Source organism: Macaca mulatta, chromosome 5 (assembly GCF_049350105.2).
Source record: "Macaca mulatta isolate MMU2019108-1 chromosome 5, T2T-MMU8v2.0, whole genome shotgun sequence".
Classification (NCBI taxonomy): Eukaryota; Metazoa; Chordata; class Mammalia; order Primates; family Cercopithecidae; genus Macaca; species Macaca mulatta.
The window spans coordinates 15,100,279-15,127,507 of NC_133410.1; the positions used below are offsets into that span (position 1 = coordinate 15,100,279).

Genomic DNA, 27,229 nt, shown 5'->3' on the forward strand with positions numbered 1-27,229 from the left:
AATTTTCTAAATTAAAATAAAACATATATTGATTTGATAGGTCTGAATTCTGAAGAATTAACAAAATGGTAGCTTTCATTTTATACATAAATGGAAGCCAAGTTTATTTTTTACTTTGTAGCTTTACTGTTGATATATTTTGGCATTTTCAACATAATGTAAATAACTAAGTCAGCTGAGAGTGAACTATAACATGCGTAACACATAATTATATGTAATGCAAATGAAAGTTCAATTTTAAAAAAGAAACCCAATGTAGTGGCTAGGCGCGGTGGCTCACGCCTGTAATCTTAGCACTTTGGGAGGTCTAGGCAGGCAGATCACTTGAGGCCAGGAGTTTGAGACCAGCCTGGCCAACATGGTGAAACCCCATCTCTACTGAAAATACAAAAATTTGCCAGGCCTGGTGGTGCATGCTTGTAAAATCCTGGCTACTCAGAAGGCTGAGGCACAAGAATCACTTGAACCCAGGAGGCAGAGGTTGGAGTGAGCCGTGATAGCACCACTGCACTCCAGCTTGGATGACGCAGCGAGACTCTGTCTCAAAAAAGGAAAGAAACTCAAAATATTGGAAACCCATTATTACACATGTAAACATTTAATTCAGGTAAATAAATAACTACATTCAATCAAGAATTTTCCTGAAATTATGGCTATGTATTGACATCAAGTGAAAATTATTAACTTGTTAAGTAAGTAATCACTCTAACAAGAAGCCCGAAGGGCAATATTTTCAGATGACGCTTTCACATCTGAATCTCATCTTTGAGGTCCAGGGTGTATGGAGTGGGTAAACATCGCTGTGCAAGTGTCCAGACAAATGCGGCATGTAAGTTTCAGGCTTACGGGAAACACACAGGGATCCCTGGTGGGTTTGACAGGTTTCAGGGCTGTAACTGAGATTCTTCTGGTAGCTGAAAAGGAGGTAACTACCCCAACAACTAGGAGTCTGTGCATTCCTTAGAGCATATCAAATATAAAGGAGAGACAGACAGGCACATCTGCAATGATCACTACTGACCTGATCCCAAACTGCCTCTCAAGATCAAATATAAAAAAAACCAGTAAGGATCAAATGATTTTTGGAGACACAGAGAAGGAGACAGACAGTGACAGAAAAACACAGAGAGGCAAGGAGAGACAGAAAATAGAAAAGAGAAGAAAAGAAAGAGAGAGAGAGAGAGAGAGAGAGAGAGAGATTGACAGACAGAGATGCCCACACCCCAACGTCATGGAGAAAAAACAAGTAACTCTCAGGCTAACCAACAGTGCATGAAGTCAGCTAACACATTCACTTGGATCCTGTTTACACACATATATATAGTTAAGGTCGGTCGATTATTCCACTATTATCAGCAAAAGTATGTCTTTGCTTAAATAATCACTGCCCTGGAGTAAGTGGTAATGCATTGGCCTTTGTCTGTTGTGAATACTTTTTTTTGTCATTGTTCAAGTTTTAGTTAAGTTAATTCAATAGGTAATACCTGAACCTGGTACATAATCAAAAGAGACAAAAACCCAGCTACAGCAAGAAATGACTTTCCTTCCTTCCCCTCCACAACCCTCAATTTCCTTCCCAGAGGCAACCACTGTTGCCAGTTGCTTGTCAACCCTTTCACATCCCATCCACCCTGTACAAATATGACCAAGTGCTTGTGTCTCCTTCCTCATCTTTTTTTTCTTTTCTTTTTTTTAACATAGTTACCATGTTCTACACATGGTCTGCAACCTGTTTTTTTCACTTCATCAGTCATGGTGACTGTTTGGTATCAACAAATCTGGAGCTGCCCAGTCCTCTCCAATGGGTACACTGCATTTCAATGAGTGGCCACCCTAAGCCACACATTTTATCAGACCCCTGCTGGTGGCCGCACTTAAAGACTTTCCTTCTTGGGTTTGCAGCTGGAACTCCAACTCATAGGACTGACTGTTTTCAGCTAAAATTCCTGAATATTACTTCCTTAGTAAAACTTGAAAAAAATCTTACGGCTACTGAGCACATGTGGTGTCTGGAGAAACGACAAAGAGAAGGCTGTTGGCCAACCCTTGCTGTGCCTTCACATCATAGGCACATTTATTTCGGTTGCTTCATGAAACAGTGGTGGAATGAATGAGGAAATGCGGAACAATAACCAAGAATGTGTTGTGGTGCACATTCTTCAGATGAGCAGTCTAATTTGGACTCGAAAAAACGTCATCTTAAAAGCAATGTATTTCTGATCTGCCAGTCAACTGGAAAACTTTTGAAAGCAGCAGAAGCTGCAGCAGAAACACCCTAAATCATGAAGTGTGTTCCAGACTTCAAGAGAGGGTAGCGGATGAACAGCACATATAAGAAAAATGGGTTTATTATTAGAAAGTCAATTGCATTCTACAATATTCTCAAATTTCCAAATTCAGGGACTGCATCTGTCCATCACGATTCCTTTGGACTCAACTAGCAAATCAACTTGCAGATCCATCTCTCCTTTCTACATGCTGCCTGTCTGCAAAGAGCTAATTAAGAGGAGTCTGCTGTGCTGGAAAGTAAATCCTTTCTGCAGTCCAAGATTTCTCAGGATACCTTCAAAAGGAAAAAAATACCAAAACGCTGGCTCATCAGCTCAGTTGGGGCAGCTTCATTACAACGCTAATGTCTGGTGCTAATGAGATCCTTTCGAATCACTCTAGACAAGCACTTGTGCTCTCCTTTTTCTGTTTTGTGGGATTTTTTTTCATTGTTGCTATTTTGTTTAGTTTTAAACTCATGGTTTAACCATTAAAATATGAGACACTCTTCATCAACCTAAAACACAATCAGTTGTTGTCCAAGATTCTACTTGCCTTATTATTATACAAATCACCAAGAGGGAGATTGCAAAGCACTTCCTCAGGAAGAGTCCATTTTCCTTCTGTCGCTGGTGCATTTCTCCACCACATTTGTTACAGCAACGACACATACAAAAGAAATACCCCACCAGAGGCATCAGAATAATAAACAGCAGTCCCAGGACAGAGCATAGAATAATCCCTGCTTCATAGTAGATAATCTGCAATTCAAACAAAAGAAACAGCACATATTGTAACACGAAATAATAAGTAGAACATTCCACGGTGTACAAAGTTCTTTTTTTTTTTTTTTTTTGAGACAGGGTCTCGCTCTGTTGCCCAGGCTGGAGTGCAGTGGTGTGATCTCAGCTCACTGCAACCTCCGCCTCCTGGGTTCAAGCGATTCTCAGGCCTCAGCCTCCCAAGTACCGTAGAGACAGGGTTTCACCATGTTGTCCAGGCTGATCTTGAACCCCTGTCCTCAAGCAATCCACCTGCCTCGGCCTCCCAAAGTGCTGGGATTACAGGTGTAAGCCACCGCGCCTGACCATGTTTTGTTTTTTTAATGTATCTGCCATCATTAGTTGAATCTGAATATATATATATATATATTCCATTTTGAAGCTCCTTTTTGAAACAGAGGAAGCAGAAAATTGAGTTATCGAATATAGGGCCAAGTGGTTACTGGAAGATGTCCTTCAACCCCTAGGAAGATAACGAAATGCTAGTTTGAGCTGCAAACGGTTTAATTTTAACCCCAAAGGTATTTTGTTTGTTTTTAAATGGATCAATAAATCTTGGCAGGAGTACTTGCATAACAAATAATCTACATTTAAGGTGCTTTACACCAGGAAAACTGCACAAATAGAAGTGAAAGACTCAAAGCACTTTGGATTGGCCGGCAAACAGTTACACAAGAATCTGGAATGTATCTTAATTTAGAAAAAAAGGCTCAGACTCTAAGTCAGGCACGTTAAACACAGGCCAGTCAGTGAGTTTCTCCACTAACACACTGGAAATAATAATACGTACCTTGTCAAGTCATTGTGAAAATTAGAGATAATGCATGATTAGAAATAATGTGACAAAGGACCAGGTACTGAGTAGACATGTAAGGTGCTTCTCATGCCATGCCCAGGAGTCAGATCCACAGTGAAGGACCGACCTCGGCAGTCTGTGTCTCAGACAGTTCCTGAGTTCCTAGGAACAGCACAATTTCCAGATACAATCATGTGACCTAAACCTCTTTTCATAATCACTGCTGACTTTATTCTGGGATAAACGAAAATTAATGCAACTAGATGATGAAACTTGATATCATTCCAATTCATGCATGTAGCTGCTTACACTTCTAAAGAATGGCAGAAAATTGCAAGTTGGCAGTTTGCAACTAAATGGACAATCTAGACAGCTGCGAATTCTTAAGCCAAGCTGAGCAAAGGAAAATAAAACACAACGTCTTGCTCCTGGGAGCAAATGTGATGTCTTGGAGGAGCGACCTGCTTTACATCCCAGCGGGGGGCTTCCAGGTCCCTAAACTGGATGGTATCACATTAGCATTAACCTCATAAACATATTGTGAGGGACAAATAACTGAACCACTGAATGTGAAAACAACTAGCCAAGTGCCCAGCACACAGTAGATATTCAACAAATGGTAGTTAATGCTATGAGCAAATGCTCAAGACTAGTAAATCTGGTGCATCTGGCACTTGAATATTACCTACTTCCATATTAAGATTAAATTGCTAAAAAAAAAAAAAAAAGAAAAAGAAAGTGGCTGGATTTTGCTGCGTTCATCAAGTACGTGCTCACGCTTAAGTTAACCCCCATCCCGTGTCCACGAAGAGGCATTATTAGCTGACTTAACCCTTCCTCGAGGACCAACATCACTTGCCAGTTAAGAAACCAGCCCAGACCTTCCAAACTCTTACTTACGTATTTTTCCATCATTTCTCAGCAAATATTCTAAATTGTTTACTATTTTAAAGAAACGTAAATTCTTTCTGAATTCCAGGAGACACTGAACCCAAACCCAGGAGACAAGATGTATTGAAATGTTTTAAATGCACTAATTTTAGCTTTAAATACAAATTGTACATTTGATACACAGCCTTTCTAGTGTTACTGACTAAACATCAGGCAGTATCAGGAACAAGACAGGTATTTCAAGAGTTCACGTCTAGGCTGACTAGATGAAGGCCTGTCACTATTTACACTGTTTTTTGATACACCAAGATCTTCCAGTGCTTTGTTGATTATGTTGAAGATCAACATCTAAATATTACAGAGATATCTTGCTTAAAAGAGAAGGTTAAAAGTGATGGTAAAAACATAACTGAAATGGATCATTTAAACATTTTCACAGCGAGGATGACAGTGAAGAACAGAAAGGCTTTCAAAGAGCAACTTAAAATAGCAGACAAGGACTTTACCTTGAGACCTAAGATTAGAGTTTCTGGCTGTAGAAGTCAACGCAGGTGAGGAATTTTGGCAGAGGCAGCATGCATCAAGAAAACAGACAGAAAAAGTTATGAGTGATCAACCATAACCAAGAACGCTCATATCCCACAAGGAGGAAATTGGGTGATAGAAGGATAAGTACGAGAAAGGAATATAAAACTTGAGTGTGAATTCAAGAAACAGTGGTTTAAGTTACTTTGAGTTCTGAAATTCACATTTGCATTTACATTTGGATTTCCCAAAAGGTTCTTAATCCGTATGCTAATCGGTTATGAAAAGGAGAATTAGAGGGGAAGTTATAAATGCTTAACACACTAACCATGTGATCTTCATAAAATAGAGAATCAGATCTGAGAACTCCGTAACCAATGGCAGCATCTTCCCAAGTGCCCTTTTCTAAACTAAAAATCTGATGGTGCTATTCCTGTGCTTAAAGCGATCAACGGATTCCCACCATTTTTATTCCAAACATCTCAATGTTTGATTTTAAATGTCCTTTTGTGGCCAAATAAAATTAGGTGGCTCTATGTCATTTTCTAGATCACTTTTTTGAAATATTCTGGTCCAGGAAATCTAAAGGTTTAGAAACTATTGCCTCAGCTGGCAGATCTGAGGGAACAACATTTGTGATGGGAATCACTTTTAAATGAGGCATCCAAAACATGGGGACTGGGGGGCAGTTCAGATATAGCTGCCTCTGGGGTCACATGGGGCATTTTAAATGATCCCAGGCTCCCTTTCTTGGGGAGGGGGTGCGCAGGCTTGTTACCAACCAGGGCACAAGCTCCCAAGCTCACCAGACATAAAGATGCACCTCACAGTGTGTGTTAAAGAAAAACACTGACTCCTGGGCTCCTCTGCTAGAGCACATGAGTCAGAAGATATGGGTACGACCAGGAATCTGTGTTCCCTGAGGCTTCCAAACAAATGACTTGCCCTGGAGTCATTGGCTTAGGGTCTGCTTCAGGGGGAACCAACCCAACACACCCAGCCTTTATCAGACTAAATCTAGCCAGAAAACCCTCCTCCAGATGTGGCCTGGCTCCTTTGGTGCCTGTGCTTCACTAAACCCCTGTCTTTGGATAATGGTAGAAAGCGTGGTCCAGTTCCACATCCAGAGTAGGATTCAGCTCATTCATATGGGTTCAGTTCTGCATCTTCTCTCCACTGCACCCTCACCCAGAGTTTTTATTCATTTGCAAAGGCAAGGAAAGGGAACAAGAGCCAGGTGTATAAACCAAGGTTATGGGAGTGCCAAATCTAATACCAAGTCAAGCACAAAGACACTGCCAGGGTCAGTGGCAGCCCAGCTCCAGCTCAGGCTCGCAGGTTCCTCAAGGCCAACTAAGGGTCTCAAGACCTTGTCCTCCAAGTCCCGGATCCCACTGAAGCACTGCCCCTACTCCCATTCCTTGGTTGGCATTCAGGCTGGCTAAGCATATTATGCTAATTTTGAATATAAATATAAAAGCAACAGTCATTTTCTTCCCCCTAGAGATGCAGGCCAACGTGGCAATCACGTTTGGGAGATGTAAATGAAGCCTGTGGCACTGAGGAATGAAAATGCTTTCCACAGTGCTGGGGAAGGCTGTGTGCCCTGGGAACAGCTCAGTTTATCTTCCACACAGTCTTCCCTTGCTGAATGTAAACAGCCTCTGGATAAGGCTTTCCTCTTCAGCTTCTGCATTTACTTTTCTCTTGAGTATAATTTTCTTGCAAATTAAAAATATGATGAGGCCATTTGTAACCATCTGAGATAATGATTCACTGGGCAAGAGGGAACTGCCCTCCCCCGTGCCGGAAACACTAGCGTTCAGATTTATTGTGCAAGCCAGTAAAAAACGTCCACCTATACATCTGCTTATGGTTAGCCTGATAACCACCTTCAAACCAGGAAAGGAAGGAACAAAGTGCTTTACTTACCGAGAAGGACTGAGAACCTGGCAAACACATTTAACTATTTTTTATTATCGAATATTCAGTGCTACACACTTTTGTCTGTTTGCTTCATGGGCAACCTACACTCATAACACACCAGAATCAAGACCACTCGTGTGTTTAGGTAGGCAGTTGCAGACGAGTGCACTGGCAGCACCTTGGGTAATAAACAGAAAAATGCAAGGAGCCTTGATACTTTCTGAAAATACTATGGACTCACTCCAGGGAGACGTTCAAGGTCCTCCCAGGATCAGGTCCCATCTTACCTTTTTTTCTCTCCCTCTTGCCAGGGGCCTGCTTCTTTCATACCTTGACCTCTTTGCTCACATGGTTCCTGAAGCCTGGAATGTGAGCAGAGTGCCCACCCATCCCACCGGCTCTGCCCTTGCACGATCCTCGTTATATTAACTAGATAAGGTCCCTGCTATCTGTCTTCTAGCCTCTTGAGACCAAAGGCTATCATCCTTATCTCCACCTTCCTTCAATTCTAGCCATGTACTCACACAGCAAGAGATTCATAAACCTTGTATAAATGCAAAGCTTTTATACAAACGATGTTTTATAACAGAGTACATAGTCACCATCTCTAGGAATTTTCAAACAATTCCACTTAATGAGGGAGTTCTCATCCCTCAGCTAAAAGAAAAGTAGTGTAATATTGCTTTTTGAAGGAATTTTAGTTTTTGTTTACTTTATTTATTCATTTATTATTTTTTTTGAGACGGAGTCTCACTCTGTCACCCAGGCTGGAGTACAATGGCACCATCTCGGCTCACTGCAACCTCTGCCTCCCGGGTTCAAGCAATTCTCCTGCCTCAGCCCCCCGAGTACCTGGGACTACAGGTGAGTGCCACCACACCCGGCTAATTTTTGTATTTTTAGTAGAGACAGAGTTTCACCATATGGGCCAGGCTGGTCTCAAACTCCTGACCTTATGATCTGCCCACCTCGGCCTACCAAGGCGCTGGGATTACAGGCGTGAGCCACCACGCCCGGCCGTAGTTTTTAATTTTTAAATAACATACAACTTGAAAGGCTTTCTTCAAATGCTACTTTTGAAATGTCTGCTATGGTTCAAATGGGATTTGTAAGGTGGTTCAATATTCCATGAAAGTTCTTAGTCAAAAAAGGTTACTAAAATTGCAGATTGAATAACTGGTTGTTTAAAGATTTACTTTCAAGTCAGCCAAAATTTTTCTCATACTTCATATTTTTAATAATAAATACACCAATGAAAAATTACCTTATCATAATCAATTTTGGACTCACGTGCCTTCTGTATGACTTTTCTCAAAGTATCTGGAAAAAAAGCCACAAAATAGCAAAATTATTTTTTCAGTAAAAATATAAAATTCATATTTGGAAAAAGATCTTTATATGCTTACAAATTATTATAACTATGTTTCTATTATTCTTATAATTTTATTCCTATTTCTTAATGTAGTTAAATAATTAATGACCTCTAGCCAGAAGCCAAGAATAGAAGACAAATACTTCCGATTTATTATTTTGTCAGGGACAGAATTAGAGAGTTGTCATTTTTAAGTTAGTAATTTATCATAATACACTTTAATATTTACCAGCAAACCACATACAGCTTATTAATAATCATTTATAAAAATTATGCTGAAATTGCCAATTCTTAATTATCTGGAAACACAAATGAAATTTATTTTTCAATAATTCCACATTTGCCTGATATTAATATTTTACAAAGGAATGGATGAAAGGAATCTTAAAATTAACCCAACTCGGCAGGGCGCTGCGGCTCACACCTGTAATCCCACCACTTTGGGACTCAGAGGCAGGCGGATCACCTGAGGCCAGGAGTTCGAAACCAGCCTGGTCAACATGGTGAAACTCCATCTCTACTAAAAATACAAAAATTAGCCAGGTGTGGTGGTGCATGCCTGTAATCCCAGCTACTTGGGAGGCTGAGGCGGGAGGATCACTTGAACTCAGGAGGTGGAGGTTGCAGTGAGCCGAAATTGCGCCACTGCACTCCAGACTCCATCTAAAAAAATAAAATAAAATAACCCAACTCAAGAGTTCTTAACATGGGAAATCCTTCTCTTCCTGTCTCCAAGCAGTACACAAAAACCTATGCAATGCAAACTTGAACTTTTCCATAAATATTCATTTAGAGCATTTTCAAATTCTCACATAGCCCTGGGACCAAAAAAAGGTAAAGAGCCGCCACTTAACCATGAGCCGCCATCTAAGAATGATATAAGACAACTGAGACACGGACAGAGAGGGTGACATAGTGATTCGTGAGGAGGCCAGACCAAGGCCCAGGTCTTCCTCCTCCTGTGCGGGTGCCTTCCCGCCACCCTGTACACTGTCTCTCACCCCAGGAAGGAGCTTCTGCATTACTATCACTATATCCATCACACCTGAAATGTACTACTGGAGGGGTGGGGCAGGGGCGGGGTGGGGGGGCAAACGAAACCCTACATCGACTCCTTTTATGATGCAAAAGTCAGATTAACATACAGGAAAACAAAGCAAGCCACTTTCCCAAAAGGCTTTCTGCAAAACAACTTTTCTCCTCTACAACTCAGAGATATGGGCGATATTTAAAGATTACGCTGCAGGAACAGATTTTCAAACTGATATGCACCCAGGGAACCCCAATAGTTTCTTCACAGTACCTCGGGGGCTGCCCAAGGACCACAGGGACACTGAGGCTGTCTAATCCCCTTCAGACAATATAGGTTACCTCCCCTTCAACCAGTCAGCATTGCTTTGGTCTGTTTTACAGATCAGGCTTCTGTTTAAAATTTCACTGAATGAAAGAGTCATGTGTCTGTTGGCTGCATAAATGTCTTCTTTTGAGAAGTGTCTGTTCATATCCTTTGCCCACTTTTTGATGGGGTTGTTTTTTTCTTGTAAATTTGTTTGAGTTCTTTGTAGATTCTGGGGCTGTAAACTAGTTCAACCATTGTGGAAGACAGTGTGGCGATTCCTCAGGGATCTAGAGCTAGAAATATAATTTGACCCAGCCATCCCATTACTGGGTATATACCCAAAGGATTATAAATCATGCTGCTGTAAAGACACGTGCATACGTATGTTTATTGCGGCACTATTCACAAGAGCAAAGACTTGGAACCAACCCAAATATCCAACAATGACAGACTGGATTAAGAAAATGTGGCACATATACACCATGGAATACTATGCAACCATAAAAAAGGATGAGTTCATGTCCTTTGTAGGGACATAGATGAAGCTGGAAACCATCATTCTCAGCAAACTATCGCAAGAACAGAAAACCAAACACCGCATGTTCTCATTCATAGGTGGGAATTGAACAATGAGAACACTTGGACACAGGGTGGGGAACATCACACACTGGGGCCTGTTGTGGGGAGGGAGGATAGGGGAGGGATAGCATTAGGAGATATACCTAATGTAAATGACTAGTTAATGGGTGCAGCACACCAACATGGCACATGTATACATATGTAACAAACCTGCACGTTGTGCACAAGTACCCTAGAACTTAAAGTATAATAAAAATAAATAAATAAATAGTCTACTGTTGATATAGAAACTGAGAAATCATCTATTTATCAAAATATATTTAGCTGCACAGCATAATATGTTGCATTTTGGGATCTTGACCTAGAAACGAGTTAGAAGCGAATCCAAGCTCCACCACTTAACTGAGTGTCTGTAGGTAAATAACTGCTACAAACATCCTCATCTGCGAAATAAGATGTCCCTACTCTCAAAGGACCACTAAGGGTGAAGTGAGAAAACATTTATAAATAAAACAGCACCAAGCCTGGCACATAGTGGGAACATGGTATATACCTGCTATTATTATATGAAGGAATTTAGAGAATGTAGGTTATAGAACAGTATCTATGGTAAGTGCAGTGTGGAAGACTATTGTTTTGGCCATTCAATATCCATTCACTTTTATTTTTTCCCTTACAAAACAAAGCAAACAAACCAAAACAAAATGAAAAACTTCGGATTTCTTTTGGGGAACTGCTCCTTCCATCCTCTCAGGCCACGTGGACTGGGGAAGCCGTGAGCCCAGCACCACAAAGGTAGACCTTCACGGGTCTAAACCAGCAGGTCTCCAAACATGGGCTATGGGAATCCCCAAGATACGTTCAGGGTGTCCATGAGGTCAAAACACAAGATGTTAATTGCTTTTTTTGTTGTGTTGACATTTGCACTAGGGTGCAAAGGCAGTGGTAGGTAAGAATGCAGGTGATTTGGCACAAATCAAGACTGCAGCTAATACTCATTATATTCTTTCCCATTAGGCATTCATGTTCAATAGTCAGTTACACTTAAGAAGGGTCTTGATAAAGCATTAAAAATTATTTTTATTAAATTTCAACCTGTGAGTACAGCTCTTTTTATTATCCTGTGTAAAGAAATGGTAACTACACATAAAGCTCTTTCATGCACATCCAAGGATAACGTGCAAAAAGCATTTGTGCAAGTGTTTTAAGTTGTGAGCTCAACGAGCCACAGTTTTCATGGAACACCATCTTTACTTGGAAGAAAAGTTGATGGCCAGGCGCGGTGGCTCACACCTGTAGTCCTAGCACTGTGGGAGGCCAAGGACAGAGGATTGCTCGAGCCGAGGAGTTTGAGACCAGCCTGGGCAACTAGGTAACATAGTGAGACCCCACATTAGCCAAGTGTGGGGGCATGCACCTGTAGTGGGAGGCTGAGGTAGGAGGATCATTTGAGCCCAGAAGTTCAACTAAGCCAGTTATGCCACTGCACTCCAGCTTGGGTGACTGAGCGAGACCCTGCTTCAAAAAAATAAAAAATAAATAAAACTAAATAAGAAAGACTGAGAGATAAATTGTGACTATTCAGATTTGGATATACCCAATCTCAGCCCTTAATCTGGTTCACTGCAGGCTTGAACTCCTGGGCTCAAGTTATCCTCCCCTCTCCCCTCAGCATAGCTAGACTACAAGTGCACGCCACCATGCACAGACAATTTTTTTTTTTTTTTGTAGAGATGGGGTCTCACTATGTTGCCCAGGCTAGTCTTAAACCCCTGGCCTCAAACGATCCTCTCACCTTGGCCTCCCAAAGCACTGGGGTTACAGGCATGAGCCACCGTGTCTGGCCAGCATTTTCTCTAAAATGAAAGAAGTGGAGTTTGCAAGTTTAAGAAGCCACTGACGAGATTTGTTGCCAATGATAAAATTAGAGCTTTCAAGCAAAAATTAGAATTTTGCAAAATGTGTATCCACCACCATGAGCTTGACAGCATTCCAGTACTTATGCCTTTCTAACGTGATCAGTAAGGATATTAAAGAATTTTTGATACTATAAAATGAAATATGTCCACATTTAGGAGAAGTACAAAACTCGGTGACTGAATATTTTCCAGATGATTCATGCATCATGTCACAAAATCCTGCATGGAAAAAGATCCATTCAAAGTGGAAGACAGGGAGGTGGGAGGAGGGCAGATGATAAAAAATTACTTCATAGGTACAGTGTATGTTATTCAGGTGACGGATACTCTAAAAGCCCTGACTTCACGACAATGTGCTCTATCCACGTCACAAAATTACATTTGTACCCATAAATTTATACAAATTTAAATTTTTTTAAATAAATACATACAGTGGAAGACAGACCAGTGGATGTTAATAGATCAAAATATAAAAAACTAATTCATGTGGTTCCAGATTCCATATTGCAAATAACTTTTACAAACTAGCACTTGTACAGTTTTAGTGTGGTATTAAAGTAAAATATGCACAATTATCTGAAGAGAATACTAAAATACGGCTCTGTTTTACAACTACGTATCTCAGTGAGAGCAGACCTTCACACTACACATCAGTCGCGCTAACACCCAGTACTTCAACAGGACCAGCTCAGATACGGATATGAAAATCCAGCTGACTTGCACTAAGCCAGATGTTCAAGAGATCTGCAGAAATGCAAAAACTGATGCCACTCTTCTCATGATTTTTGCTTTTGGAAACCGTAGTTATTTTTAACAAAATTAAGTTATTTATGGAAAGGGTTTACTATCTTTCTTTTAAAATAAATTGACAAATATATGTTAAGGTGTTCTCCATTTTATCTTCAAATATGATCAATATTGATAAACAAAATCTCTTTGGGGCCCTGAATAATTTTTAAGAGTTAAAGGGGATCTGAGACCCACAGTGTGTGAGACCTACAGTGTGTGAGTGAGACCCACAGTGTGTGAGTGAGACCTACAGTGTGTGAGTGAGACCCTCTGGTCTGAGACAAGCAGCATATTCCCTCAACCCCCATAACTTGGTTTAGAAGTCAACAGACAATCCAGCTTCAGCCAGTGAGACACAGACTAACTTGGTTTAGGAGTCAATAGACAATCCATCCATCTTCAGCCAGTGAGACACAGACTCAACAGACTCAAGTCTTGGCGTTTCTTGTTTTTTGTTTTGTTTATTTCATAGAGATGGGATCTCATTCTGTCACCCAGGCTGGAGGGCAGTGGCGCCATCATAGCTCATTGCACTCTCCAACTCCTGGCCTCAGCCTCCAGAGTAGCTGGAACCACAGGCGTGCACACCACATGCAGCTAAGCCTTGGCTTTTTGGGGGGGGAAAATGCTCACTAACACCTCCCTTCCCCAGGCTCTTGGTGGAAAGGACGTTGGTCTGGAGTCACTGCCACAGTCCTCCAAGCACAAGGCAAGAGACTGAGAATTGAAGGCCCGCGTGAGAATCAGCCCTGGCAGCATCACGGGAGCTCCACTTTGAATGGATATTTTTCTGGACTGCACGTGCTGAGAAGGTGGCAGGGATGCATACTGTAGCCCAGAAAGTACAGAAAATAAGGGCAGCCTGCTCTTGAGGGCACATGGGTTGCCCCATGACGCTGTCTGGGACGTGGTTCTGCGCCTCTCCATCCATTGCTCTGTCCGTAGCTCTCTGACTGCCAACCTCTCCAGAGTGTGTGGCCTGGGAGTGAGCAGCCCTGTGAACTTCAGGATGGACCTTCTGCAGCCAGCAGCCAAGTCTGCAGAAACGAGTTCTGGAACTCAGGGTCTCTCTCTCTGTCTCTCTCTCACACACCCCCCAGGTCAGGGGATAGCGCTGGCAGGATGCTTAGCTTTATGGGATTCTCTTGCACCTTCTCACTACACTTCAACAGGGCTCCATCAACAGCACATGCAGCAGGAGTTTCTCCAACAGGCTGCATGCGTATGTGTGCGATTTATGAGTGTTGAGATGTCTGAGCCACAGACGTAAGCTAAAATAAGAAACGTGCCTTGTGCAGGACCCATGTATTATAAGAGATCCATCTTCTTTATGTGAATCAAAACTCATCTTTGACTAAGATATTTCTGTTCCCAAACTGGCTTCTTTGAGTACTTATGTAGATTCTGGCCCAAGCTGGGCCTAGTGAAATTCCACCCCTGTAATGTTCTCTTGTAAAATGAATAGAGAACTTAAAATCCCCTGTTGTTTGCAGTAGATTTATCAGACTTGTGCCAAGCTTAAGTGCTCTTGGAAAGGTTTTGCTGATAGTATCTGTAAGTCAGCTTGCTTGGGCACTTGTGTTTACTTAGAAATGTGATTAATTAAGAGCATAAATAGTGTTAAGTGCCTCTCTGCGGAGAGACCACAGTCCCTCTTTTGCCTTTGGTAGCCCCATCTTAAACACACATAGTTCAGCGGTGTCACACGTGGCTCTGTGCTAAGAAGGATTTAATATGTTAACCCATACATTAAAACAACACTGATCAAAGTGAAAGGGATTATTCATATTTTCTGAAAAGACACAGAATAAAATAATATTCAAGTTCAATTTAGAGACTTGCAGAAACTAAGTTTGTACATGCATCATTTTTGTAAATTAAATACTAATTAAAATGCAGCTATAATTGTTCCCTTCCAGGCACAAAAGACTTTCTGGAGGCACTTCCAAATAAATTTGACAACTTGCCCCCATCTAGACCAAATTCAAACCAAGTAGAACTGACAAGCCCAGAAAAAACACACATCTACACAGTTCAAAAAGTGGTAAGTCTCTGGATGTGCTGGCATTACACAGGCTATGGAAGATTGAGAGGCATCTTGCCCCAAGAAAAGTGTCCAGTGCAGTGCCTGGTATGTAATATAGGGAACACAAAGTGTCCAGTACAGTGCCTGCTATATAATATACAGAGCACTACAGATGCTAAGAGACATGTTAGCCTCTCCCACCTCCACTCTGGGATCCCACGGCCTTCAACACTCCACTCTTCCCTGCCTGCCCTTGGCGACTGGCGCAGAATGAAAGTGTCCTGTGCCATCTGTGTGTTGCCTCTTCCTCCCTGACCCACAGCCTGACTCTATTCCCCAGCTCTTTTGCAGCTAAGAGGGACCAGGGGACTTGAGTTCTGGCCAGCAAAACACGGATGGACGTACACGCACACCACTTCCAGGCCTGGCCTCTGAAACCTCCCAAAAGACCCTGCACGTTTGCCCTCTTTATTCTTTTCTCAGCCAAATACAGAGGATCCAGAGGAGAATTCCAAAGCCCAAGCGGCTGGCAAAACCATTCGGTGGAGCGAGCCGGAGTCCCCAGACCACACCACCCAACTCACGGTAGCCTCTATGTTGGACTGAGCAGTGAACCACAAACATTTTGTACTGAGATTTGGGCTTGTTTCTCTTAGCAAAGGATGTTACTTACCCTAATAAAACACACCTTACCGAATTAAGACCCCCAAAATTTTCTACCTACATGCCTCCTCTACCAGTAGCCTATCCTGCCAGCTTTGACTAAACATAGAATGAGAAAAAAACAAAACAAAACTTTTTGGTTTCAGCAGAAAGTAAACATACACATGACACATGCAGAGACTTAGTGAAGCTTACAGACCAGCACCCACATAAACTGAGATTTTTAAGACATCTTCAAAGATATGAATTCCTGTATTCATAAAAGAGAATGCATGAAAAGGTACTTGCGCTCATAAAAATCACGACCAAATACAGTGGAGTATAACTCCGATGAATCACTCTTCCTGCCTGCTTCTCATCCATGGTCTACAAAGCTTGGAGAGTCATCCTGGGCCTGAGACACATCCAATAAGCCTACCAACTGAATTGTCCTAATCTACAAAACACATGTTCATAACCAATTTAAACCACCAATTCAAACAAGCCTCTACTGCCAAAATACTTAAGGAAAATGTTCTCAGGTAACAGTATTATGCTGGGAATAGTACATCAGATAGGGGTCAAGGTTAAGCTGGCTTAAAATCTCAGTAGCATCTCCAAGAGTTATGAGTACAAATGGCTGGTAAAATGAGTTGGGAGCACCAGCTTCCGGGTCCAGGTTGCCCTTTCTGGAGGAGAATGCAGATTTAACTCAAGATGCAGAGCCAGTTGGTAAAAATATAAACATTTATGTGGTTTATATGTGGCCACCAGCACTTTCTCCAGGGCTCCCATATGGAAGGGATCTTAAGTAACTAACAGAGGTAACGCTGCCTCTGAGTCTTGTCTCTCCTCACTGGGCTAGGCCTGCTGGGTGTTGTTTTTATGCTTTAGAACTTCCTGATTCCATTTTCTAAAATAAAAATTTGTCTTCTCTTGGTAGGAAAATACCTCATGACTTTAAACAAATCCAGAAATGTCTAGTTATTTGCATAGCTTGACTCAATTTACCTTTCATCAAGGAAAACAATGTTTAAAGAGCCAATTCATTGTGTGAAAATGTTTAAATCTACATTGAATCAGCGTAGTAGATATAATCAGTTCTGTTAGGTTGACTGGAAAGGAAAAAGAAGGAAAACAAGCCTTAGATATTTTATTTTAACTTAAGACATACAAATACACATGCATTTGCCTCTCATCTGGTGCAAAGCCAGTCACTTCAGCTCCAAATCACAAGCTGGAAGGAGACAAGAATGACCCCATGGACTCGCGGAGTCACACTGTCTACACAGAGTGGGTACTTCAGAGACGGTACTCAGTCATCACAGACTCTGCGTCAAGATACAGCAGAGAGTGGGTACTTCAGAGACAGCACTCAGTCATCATAGACTCTGCGTCAAGATACAGCAGGGAGTGGGTACTTCAGAGACAGCACTCGGTCATCATAGACTCTGCGTCAAGATATAGCAGAGAATGGGTACTTCAGAGACGGTACTCGGTCATCACAGACTCTGCGTCAAGATATAGCAGAGAGTGGGTACTTCAGAGACAGTACTCGGTCATCACAGACTCTGCATCAAGATATAGCAGAGAGTGGGTACTTCAGAGACGGTACTCGGTCATCACAGACTCTGCGTCAAGATATAGCAGAGAGTGGGTACTTCAGAGACGGTACTCGGTCATCATAGACTCTGCATCAAGATACAGCAGAGAGTGGGTACTTCAGAGACAGTACTCGGTCATCACAGACTCTGCGTCAAGATACTGCAGAGAGTGGGTACTTCAGAGACAACACTAAGTCATCACAGACTCTGTGTCAAGATAGAGCAGAGAGTGGGTACTTCAGAGACAGTACTCAGTCATCATAGACTCTGCGTCAAGATACAGGTGACCTTGCTCATTTGATTCTTCAGTGACTAGAATAGGCAGAGGGCTAGGCCTTCCTCCAACCACGCACTCCTTCCCACCCTCATTCCCAAACATTGGGAATAACTGCCTGTCTCTGTCATGGGTCCCTAGAGAGACAGAGCCAATAAGAGACAGTAATATAGCTATTCAGAGACTTATTCTAAGGAATTGTGGGAGCTAGCAAGTCTGAGATCTGTAGAGCAGGCTGGCAGGCTATAAACTCAGGTAGGAGTGGATGCTACAGTCTTGGGGTAGAATTTCTTCCTCCTCAGGAAACCTCAGTTTTTGCTTTTAAGGCCTTTCAACTGATTGGATGAGGCCCACTCACTTTATCAAGGGTACTGCCTTTCTCTTTTTGAGAGAGACAGTCTCTATTGTCCAGGCTGGAGTACAGTGGGGCAATCTCAGCTCACTGCAACCTCTGCCTCCTGGGTTCAAGTGATTCTCCTGCCTCACCCTCCCAAATAACTGGGATTACAGGTACATGCCACATACCACAGCTGGCTAATTTTTGTATTTTCAATAGGGATGGGATTTTCCCATGTTAGCCATGCTGGTCTAGAACTCCTGACTTCAAGTGATCTGCCTGCCTTGGCCTCCCAAAGTGCTGAGATTACAGGTATGAGCCACCATGCCCAGCCGGTACTTACAGTGTTTGGCCGGTACTGCCTTTCATGTAAAGGTTTCAATTCGTTTCATCACAATTAGTTTCATTACAATTAGTTTCGTTAAACTAGTTGTAGATGTTAACATCTATAAAATACTTTTAGCAGCAACACTAGATGAATGTTTGTTTACATCATCATCTACTATAGCCTGGCCTAATTCTACCCCAGTCAGCTATTGCTCCTGCTGGATGGTTATATCTCATAGGTGCGGGAGCAGAATATCTCTGAGCAGCTCTGTTTCAGAGCAGGTAGAGGAACCATCATTAATGACAACTGCCGACAACCAAGCAAAGGGTAGCAATCGGGGCCCAGTGAGCACAAGGGCAAGAGGCCACACATAGTCTCTGAGGACAAGGATCTTGAATGAGGATCCTTAACCACCCCCCCAAAAAAAAGTTGATTTATATTTGGTGTACACTCAATTCAAAGGCCTGAATTCAAATACATGCCTTTTGAAAAGATTTCCATGGAAAATACTAGAGCTAAAAAAGTTTGTCACTTGAAGAGTTAAGTGTGGCTTCTCTGAAAAATATATTTATCAACTCTACCTTTCAGCACCCCCATTTGGTTAAATGTGCCCATTATTCATAATGAAATGAACACAATCTGTCCACTCCTCAGCTCACATTTTCCTGTAGCTGGTGTGGGTGAAACTGAGACCAAAGAAGGGATTCTGGGGGGACCCAAACAGCACGATGGCCTCGGGTCCTGGAGTTCCCCAAACTTCCTGACTGAGCCTATTTCCTTATGCTGTGGCTGAGCTGCGCCTGTCTGAATTTAGTACCTGAGTGATATGCATTGAAAAACCATTTTCTGCTGCAACAGGGCTGTACTTCTCAGTTTCTCAGAGCACGTTCATTTAAACCCTTCAAATCCTCAAATCCACATGACTAAACTATTCAGTTTGGTTTTCGATAAAAGGATTGAAGCTTCAGACTTTTAGAAGCCAAGTTGTATTTATTAGACGTATCAAATGTATCCCCGCTGCCTCCATGTATATAACAAAGTACAGGGAGAACTCCCTTTCCTTTATTTTATTTTATTATTTTATTTATTTATTTTTTTTGAGACGGAGTCTCCCTCTGTCGCCCAGGCTGGAGTGCAGTGGCGCGACCTCTGCTCCCTGCAAGCTCCGCCTCCCGGGTTCTCGCCATTCTCCTGCCTCAGTCTCCCGAGTAGCTGGGACTACAGTCGCCCGCCACCCAAGTTGAACACCTTTGGGGTGCTTTTTTCCTATATCAGTTCCCCTCCTTTCGCTGCCTGGAGTGGCTTCTCCCTGCAGGACTGACACACGTTAGCTTTTACTAGAATTAATGGTGGCACGAACTCACTCTGGGAGTCAGGAGCTCAGAAAACATGCTGCCCAGGAAGCTCTTTCTGTGAAAACATCTGGACCAGTCTGGCCCGTTTAGCCTCCTGGCAGCCATGTGCTCACAGCCACGTGTGGCCTGTGATTTTACTTTACCTGGATGTAGCATGTGGTACAGCCCAGCCTGTCACTGGGAAGATGATCATTTCCAGTTCCTTTAGAGGAAGCGAGTACTCAGGTTGCACAGGGTGAAGGGACGCTCCAGAGGTCTCCTGGAGCCTGGAATGCCGGCCATGGCGGTGCAGCCACCCTGATGATGGGGTGGCTGGGCTGGGGGCTCCCCCACGGTGCGATGGGCCATGGGCCGGGGCCCTGTGCTGCCGCCCCTGGCGAATCCACAGAGCGGGGGGAAAAGGACCACTGCCAAACTATTTGTGAATTCCGACGGCATTTCTTTCCCTAAGATATCCCTGGAAAGCATAATTCCATTTACAGCCTTTGTCCCTGCTGTTCCTGGGGGAAGGTTTACTGGGAGGACCTTGGAAAGGAAGTTTATTTGAATCACATTTTTTGGTCTGTATGGAGGTCCACGTGAGATCACAAACACTGCTGTGAGAATGTGAATCAGCCAAACCCCATTTTGTTCTATGTGAAGAAAGGCTCAGCTGTCGACAATGGCTCCGCCAGGACAGGCAGTATTAGAAGCAGCGTGAAGGGGAAATTGTTTTCCTTATATATAGTTTGAGCTCACATAAATTTGTTTTAATTAAATTAAATGTTTAAAATAATTTTATTAATCTAGTACTCTATCTCCCTCTTCCCCGATCCACAGATAAGAAATACACACTTCTTGACAAAACAAAGTTAAAAATGCTGGTTCCTGTAAATCAGATCTCACCATATTCTTATGTAGGATATGTGACCTAGAACCATTTTTACAGTATTTTAGCACGCAGTATTTGTCATAAGAAACTTAGCAACTACCAGTCATGATTGTACTGAATAAGAGGGCTCTGATCTCCTTAAATTTATATATAAAGATATGTATATAGAGTTTATTATTGTATTTAATATGACACGAACAAGATGAATTTTTTTCTTGTAAATTGATGTGGATGGTCAGCCACTGCAGGCTTCATCTTCAACATTGTCTCATTCCTTCTTAAAATGAGTTACCCATTTGCAAACTGTGATTTCTTTAAGACATTGTCCCCATACACTATGTGTAAAGCATCCATTATTTCACTATTCTTCCACCCAAGCTTCACCATAAATTTGATGTTTGGGCTGGGCATGGTGGTTCACACCTGTAATCCCAGAACTTTGGGAGGCCAAGGTGGGCAGATCATGAGGTCAGGAGTTCGAGAGTAGCCTGGCCAACATGGTTAAACCCCGTCTCTACTAAAAATACAAAAATTAGCTGGGTACGGTGGTGGGCACCTGTAATCCCAGCTACTCGGCAGGCTGAGGCAGAAGAATCCCTTGAACCCAGGCGGCAGAGGTTGCAGTGAGCCGAGATCATGCCACTGCACTCCAACCTGGGTGACAGAGCAAGACTCCATCTCAAAATAAAAAACAACAACAATAACAACAACAACAAAAAAGGATGTTTGTTCTTGCTTCAGTTTTAGAATTCATGTTGCACTGATACAGGGTGTTTGTTTGGTTTTTGTTTTTTTTGAAACAGGATCTCACTCTGTTGCCTGTTCGGAGTGCAGTGGCACGATCATGGCTCACTGCAGCCTCGATCTCCTGGGCTCAGGTGATTCTCCTGCCTCTGCCTCCTGAGTAGCTGGGACTACAGTCACATGCCACCAGACCTGGCTAATTTTTGTATTTTTTGTAGAGACGAGGTTTCATCATGTTGCCCAGGGTGGTCTCAAACTCCTGGGCTCGAGTGATCTCCCTACCTTGGCCTCCCAAAGTGCTGAGATTATAGGTGTGAGCCACCATGCCCAGCCTAATCCAGGCTATTTTAAAATTGGTGTCTTGTCCTTCTTAGTGAATCAAACTACTACCTATTCAGATATCTTAGAAGAAATTAATATAAGTTTATTTTGATGCAAAGAACTTTTGAAATCCATGCATAATTTTTTTCATATACATATTTTCCATGAGCATTTTGAAATCCCTTCATATATTTAATGGCATGGTCAGACTATATTCCCAAAAATGCTTAAAAGGCACAAATACATTTCAGAGTGTGTACTGCGTTCTAAGGATACAAGGATGAAAAGATGCAATCCATGCTGTTAATAGGCTCACTGCCTACTGGGAAGACAGATCAGTAAACAAAATAAAGTAGGTGTGCTGTGTGGGGAGATGCAGGAATATAAGGCTCAGCATCAGCTGGCTAAGTTGGGAGAGTTATGAGGAGTAAAGACTTACTAGAGCAGATAATATTTGAGCTGTGTCTTAAGAGTAGAAATATCCAACTATTAAGTGAAGGGAAAAAACTCTAGGGACAGGGAAATGCATATTCAAAGTTATTCAGACATGAGACAACATGACAGGTTGAAGGAACTGCAAGTAACTGGCACTGCTTAAATAAAAATGCCAGGATGGGAGATGAGGAAAGACAGGCAATTACCATAGCAGTTAGGGCAGAGAACTCCAGCCCTGCTATTTAATGGCTTTGTGGCCTTGGGCAGGTGGCTCAGCCACTCTGTGCCTTCATTTCCTCTTCTATAAATGCTATGCCATTATTATCACTAACAACCTTTTGAGTGCTGAGAAACATGAACAAATGCTCAGCTGTGAACTCTCTAACCACTCTAAATATCCATCATCTTGTGAGGTGAAGAAGGCACCTATTGTGTGCCAAGCCCTCTCTGAGCACAGAATCAGTTGATTTCACGCTCCAAGATGCTGAGTGTGGGGTTTTGGCCACAGGTTGAGTGGGACATGTAAGGCCTCATCAGGATGTGCTTTGTGAGTTCAGACTGTAAAGTCCCTTCCCCTTTGTGCCCAACAGCAGAGTCATTGTGGCTGCCTGGTCAGGTGGTCAAGACCCAAACTGTCTTTGGACACGGAATGGTTTTTCTCCCAGCTGAGCAAACCGAGACGGGTTTCTGACCCTGGTTTAATGAGCCCAGCATTTTAACAGAGTCCTTCCAATTATTCGTCGCAGCTGAGAGCAGAGTCACAAACTCCAAATGAGACTGGGATTTACAAGAACTCGGTGGCCCTCCAAGAAACTTCCTAGAATCCAATACAAACATGACATCTTCTTATTGGCTTTGAATCTCTCCTACATAAAGTTCTATATAATGTCAGAAAACAAAACCCCAAATGAAAAGGAAGGGAATGAAATGCCCAAAGGCCACCTTCTTTCAATTTAAACACAAAACAAACCAACATCTCTGTTGGATCTATATCTATGCCTGTTTATGAGCTATGGGATTGGAAACCCTGCAGCCAGTGTGGAGACGAAAAGGAATGCGTTGTGATAGCTGAGCCTGAACACTCGTGAACCCCCACTGAGAATGCCAGGCTAAATCAAGCTTCCTTGGCAAATGAGGAAGCACCTAACCTTTCCTCCCTGACTGTTTCTACAACTCCACGTCTCCAGCCTTACGCACTGCACTCCCACAGAATCGACAGCCCCGAGCTCTGTTCTGGCCACCCACAAAATCGCAATAAAGTCCTTGGAAAATAATGAAATAAGCAGGTTTCCCCATTCCTATAACATGGTATCAGAATGCTCCTGATACAGCAGAATGCCCCCTAATAAATGGAAAAGAAGCAACAGAACACCACTACATTACAGCACTATAGTAAATGGTTTATTTTTTATTTTTTGAGACAGAGTCTTACTTGGTCACTCAGGCTGGACTGCAGTGGTGTGATCTCGGCTCGCTGCAGCCTCAACCTCCCTGGGCTCAGGTGGTCCTCCCACCTCAGTCTCTTTCCCGAGTAGCTGGGACTACAGGTGCACAACACCAACATGCCTGGCTAATTTTTGTATTTTTTTCTAGAAACGAGGTTTTGCCATATTGCCTAGGTTGGTGTCAAACTCTTGGGCTCAAGTGATCTGCCCACTTCAGCCTCCCAAAGTGCTGGGACTGCAGGTGTGAGCCACCGGACCTGGCAGTAAATGATTTCTTAAGGCAATAATATGAATGCTAAAAGCTCTAGGCAAACGATTGTTGGGGAACAGGATAGTATACGGAAAAATCTGAAAGACACTACCTTAACCACATTGTTAATTTCACCAACAATGGGACAAATTGACATCACGAGCCTCCTACTGTGATAACAGTGAGAGGACATGTCATTTATGTAGTACTACAGACAAAATATTTAATTTGAATAAAAGTTATTTAAAAATTAATGTAAATATTTGAGAAATGTAAATATGAACTGTTTAGGAGACAAAAGTGTCATAATAATGCGAAATGTTCTGCATGCCATATTTGCATGTGGTTATGTAGGAAAATGACCTGAAGTGCATGCTGAAGTATTTCACGGTGTGGCAAAATATTAACAACTGATGAATCCAGGTAGAGGATAAACAGGTGTCCACCTGTACTACTCTGGCAATGTTTTTAAGGTTTGAGGTTATTCAAAATGAAAGTCTGAAATGAAAAAAGTTATTGGACCTCTTTCTGTTTTTCTCTGCAATCACTTTCCTTTTTCCAAACTCTACTTCCCAGTTAACCAGTTAACTAATTTTCCTCATTTATCAAGCTCAAAACTTTTTGACTCAGTTTTGGAGTAAAACCACAATGTTTAAGAGTTTCTTTCTCCCATGTTGTGATTCTGATTCAAGGGAAGGAAAGAAACAGTAAAAAAGATAACAGAAAATGTGGTCACTAAACTTAATGATGATACTTCAGAGTAAAATAATCAGAATTCTTATTAACTTTGGTAATTTGGTAATGACACCATGGATAGTCAATATTCTTTAGAAATGCACACTGTGGTGGGAGGGAGAGTGACGTGAGGTTTGGGTTTGCTTTAAATGCTTCAGCAAAGAAAAATGGAACGAAAATACAAGGAAAAAGATAGATAAAGCAAATATGACAAAACCAAATCATTTTTTATCTGGACCACTGGCATATGGGGATTCACTGTATTCTTTCTGGTTTTGAGTAGGTATGGAATTTTTCATTATAAACAATTTATAAGGCCGGGAGCAGTGGCTCACGCCTGTAATCCCAGCACTCTGGGAGGCCAAGACAGGTAGGTCACTTGAGGTCAGGAGATCGAGACCAGCCTGGCCAACATGGTGAAACCCCATCTCTACTAAAAATACAAAATTAGCTGGGCATGGTGGCGAGCACCTGTAATCCCAGTTACTTGGGAGGCCAAGGCAGGAGAACTGCTTGAACCTGGAAGGTGGAGGTTGCAGTGAGCCAAATTGTGCCACTGCACTCCAGCCTGGGTGACAGAGCAAGACTCTGTCTCGAACAAAACAAAACAAAATAATTTATAAGACGTCTTACCTCCCTTGCATTCCATCATCCAGTTCAGATCTCCATCACATCTACCCTACTTTTAATGAAGTCACCCACTAATTATTCTTTTGGCCTCTCATCTCTCTTCTACTCCATTCCATTCAATACAGTGCTATCAGGTTAATCAGTCTATCTAACCCCTTTTACTTGCCTCCATCAATTGTCTTCAAAGCTACCCACAATGTAACCCTACCCTTCCAACTGAAATCAAAGTGAAATCAGGCTTTGGAGTCAGAGTGACCAAACATATATCTTGATTTGCCCAGACAGCCCTGGTTTACATCTGCTGTCCTGGCATAATCATTACCAGTGCTCTCTTTTATTCTCAAAAGGTGCTGGTTTAAATGACAAATATATGGCCACCATAAATCAAGTGATCCTGAGTTCAAATTCCAGGTCAGAAACTTAATGCTGTGTAACTTCAGCAAATTATTTAAATTCCCTGGGCCTCAATTTTTCCCATCTGTAAAAAATACTCATCATTAAAAAACAATGTGTGAAAATCTTAGCAAGATGCCCAATACATATTGAGCAATTAATAGAGTTGCTATAATTATGTCTCCCTTCAAAGGAGACCCCTTCAGTTCAGCCAGATCCCTGACCTCCCAAAGCATGCCTTGTTCATAACCCTTCTGAGGTCTGCCGATGCTATTTCCACCTATCAAAACCCTCCCTATAATGGTCAGTACTCAAGTTCCAGGGGAGGGAGGGCAAAATCATCCCTATCCTCAAAGTTAAAATGGGAGGTCCTCAGCTGATTTCCCTCATCACTAAATCCCTGCAACTCACAACTCACTTGTGACATTTAACGATCCACTGGCTTACCTGTTCCCTGAACTATTTATTCTATGTAAATACATTTGTCTCCTCCGCTAGAGAGACTGTTCATTCCTTAAAGTAGAAAATGTTCTCTCTCCCACACAAATCCTGTAGCCCCTAACCCAGTGCTGTCTACCTGCAGCAATTGCTCAGTACAACTTGCATGCCCCAAATAAGGCATCTAAATGAGATCTAAGAACCTAGCATTCTCCTAGGCAAGACTATTTTCCTTGGAGAAACAAAATCTGGATTCATAATCACAGTACCATTCTTGAGAAATGATGCTGGTCATGGTGGCTTACGTCCATAGTCCCAGCTACTCAGGAGGCTGAGGCAGGAGGATCACTTGTGTGCTGAGATAACCTCCCAGACAAAAATTCCCCTTGTCCTCTTTCTGGCTTAGTTATCCTACCAGCTCTCATTTGGCTGCATGGTCTTAAATGAGCAGGCTTCCGCTATCTGGGCCTTCGTGTTCTCATCTACATAATGGAAGTAGGGAATTGAATAATTACTTCTGATCGGAAGATCTCCCCTAACTCACAAATTCCCTAAAACCAAATAGCCTAATACCAATTCATGGTAAACAGCCTAGGGAAAGAGTTTTCGTCTGAAGAGAGGCTGTCATGGAATCAATAATAAAAAGACTAAGACTCTGCCACACAGCTAGGCAGAGGCATTTCACAGACAAAACCCTTAGAAAAGAAACAGATGTGAAAATAGTCAACTTTGACAGTAATGAGAAATATATACTTTTAAAAACACAATGCCATAGCCTTTACCATTCCATTTTCTAAATACCCAACACATCACTAGTAATGGCATAAACCTCACAGACCTTCTGGTGGATTGATAATTCCTTCAAAAACTTGGAAATTAATCATATCTTTTGGCTAACAATGTTCTGGGAACAGAATCCTAAATGCAAACAAACAAAAACATTTTCTGCATATCTAACCCTAGTAAAAACCCGGAAGTCAAAACAGGGAGGGATGAGTGAGTCTGCATGTGACTCCATCCATAGTCTCCATGAAGAGTAAGGTCTCTAGCTGGCAGAGGAGAGTTCAGGCTGGAGATTTGAGAAGAGAACAGGACATGTGCAAGCAGGGTGTTAGGAAAGAGGATTGACTGGGAAACAGGTCAGAGCTGTCAGGAGTACGAGTGTCCTCGTGGGGGCTGTGGATATTCATTTAAGTGAGTCCAGCTGGAACAGTC

At 42.3% G+C, this 27,229-nt stretch overlaps 1 protein-coding gene across 19 annotated transcripts in view; it reads right to left on the bottom strand.

The window, feature by feature from the left end:
• The window catches only part of PROM1 (prominin 1), a 116,234-nt gene that overhangs the window by 61,705 nt on the left and 27,300 nt on the right, over window positions 1-27,229 (bottom strand). For 10 of the 19 annotated variants that reach the window (XM_015138028.3, XM_015138027.3, XM_015138021.3 and 7 more), the window contains 2 exons: window positions 8,453-8,508; window positions 2,824-3,029 (listed from right to left, as the gene is read on the bottom strand). In XM_015138028.3, the coding sequence (XP_014993514.1) occupies window positions 2,824-3,029; window positions 8,453-8,508 (262 nt within the window). 19 annotated transcript variants of the gene reach the window in all.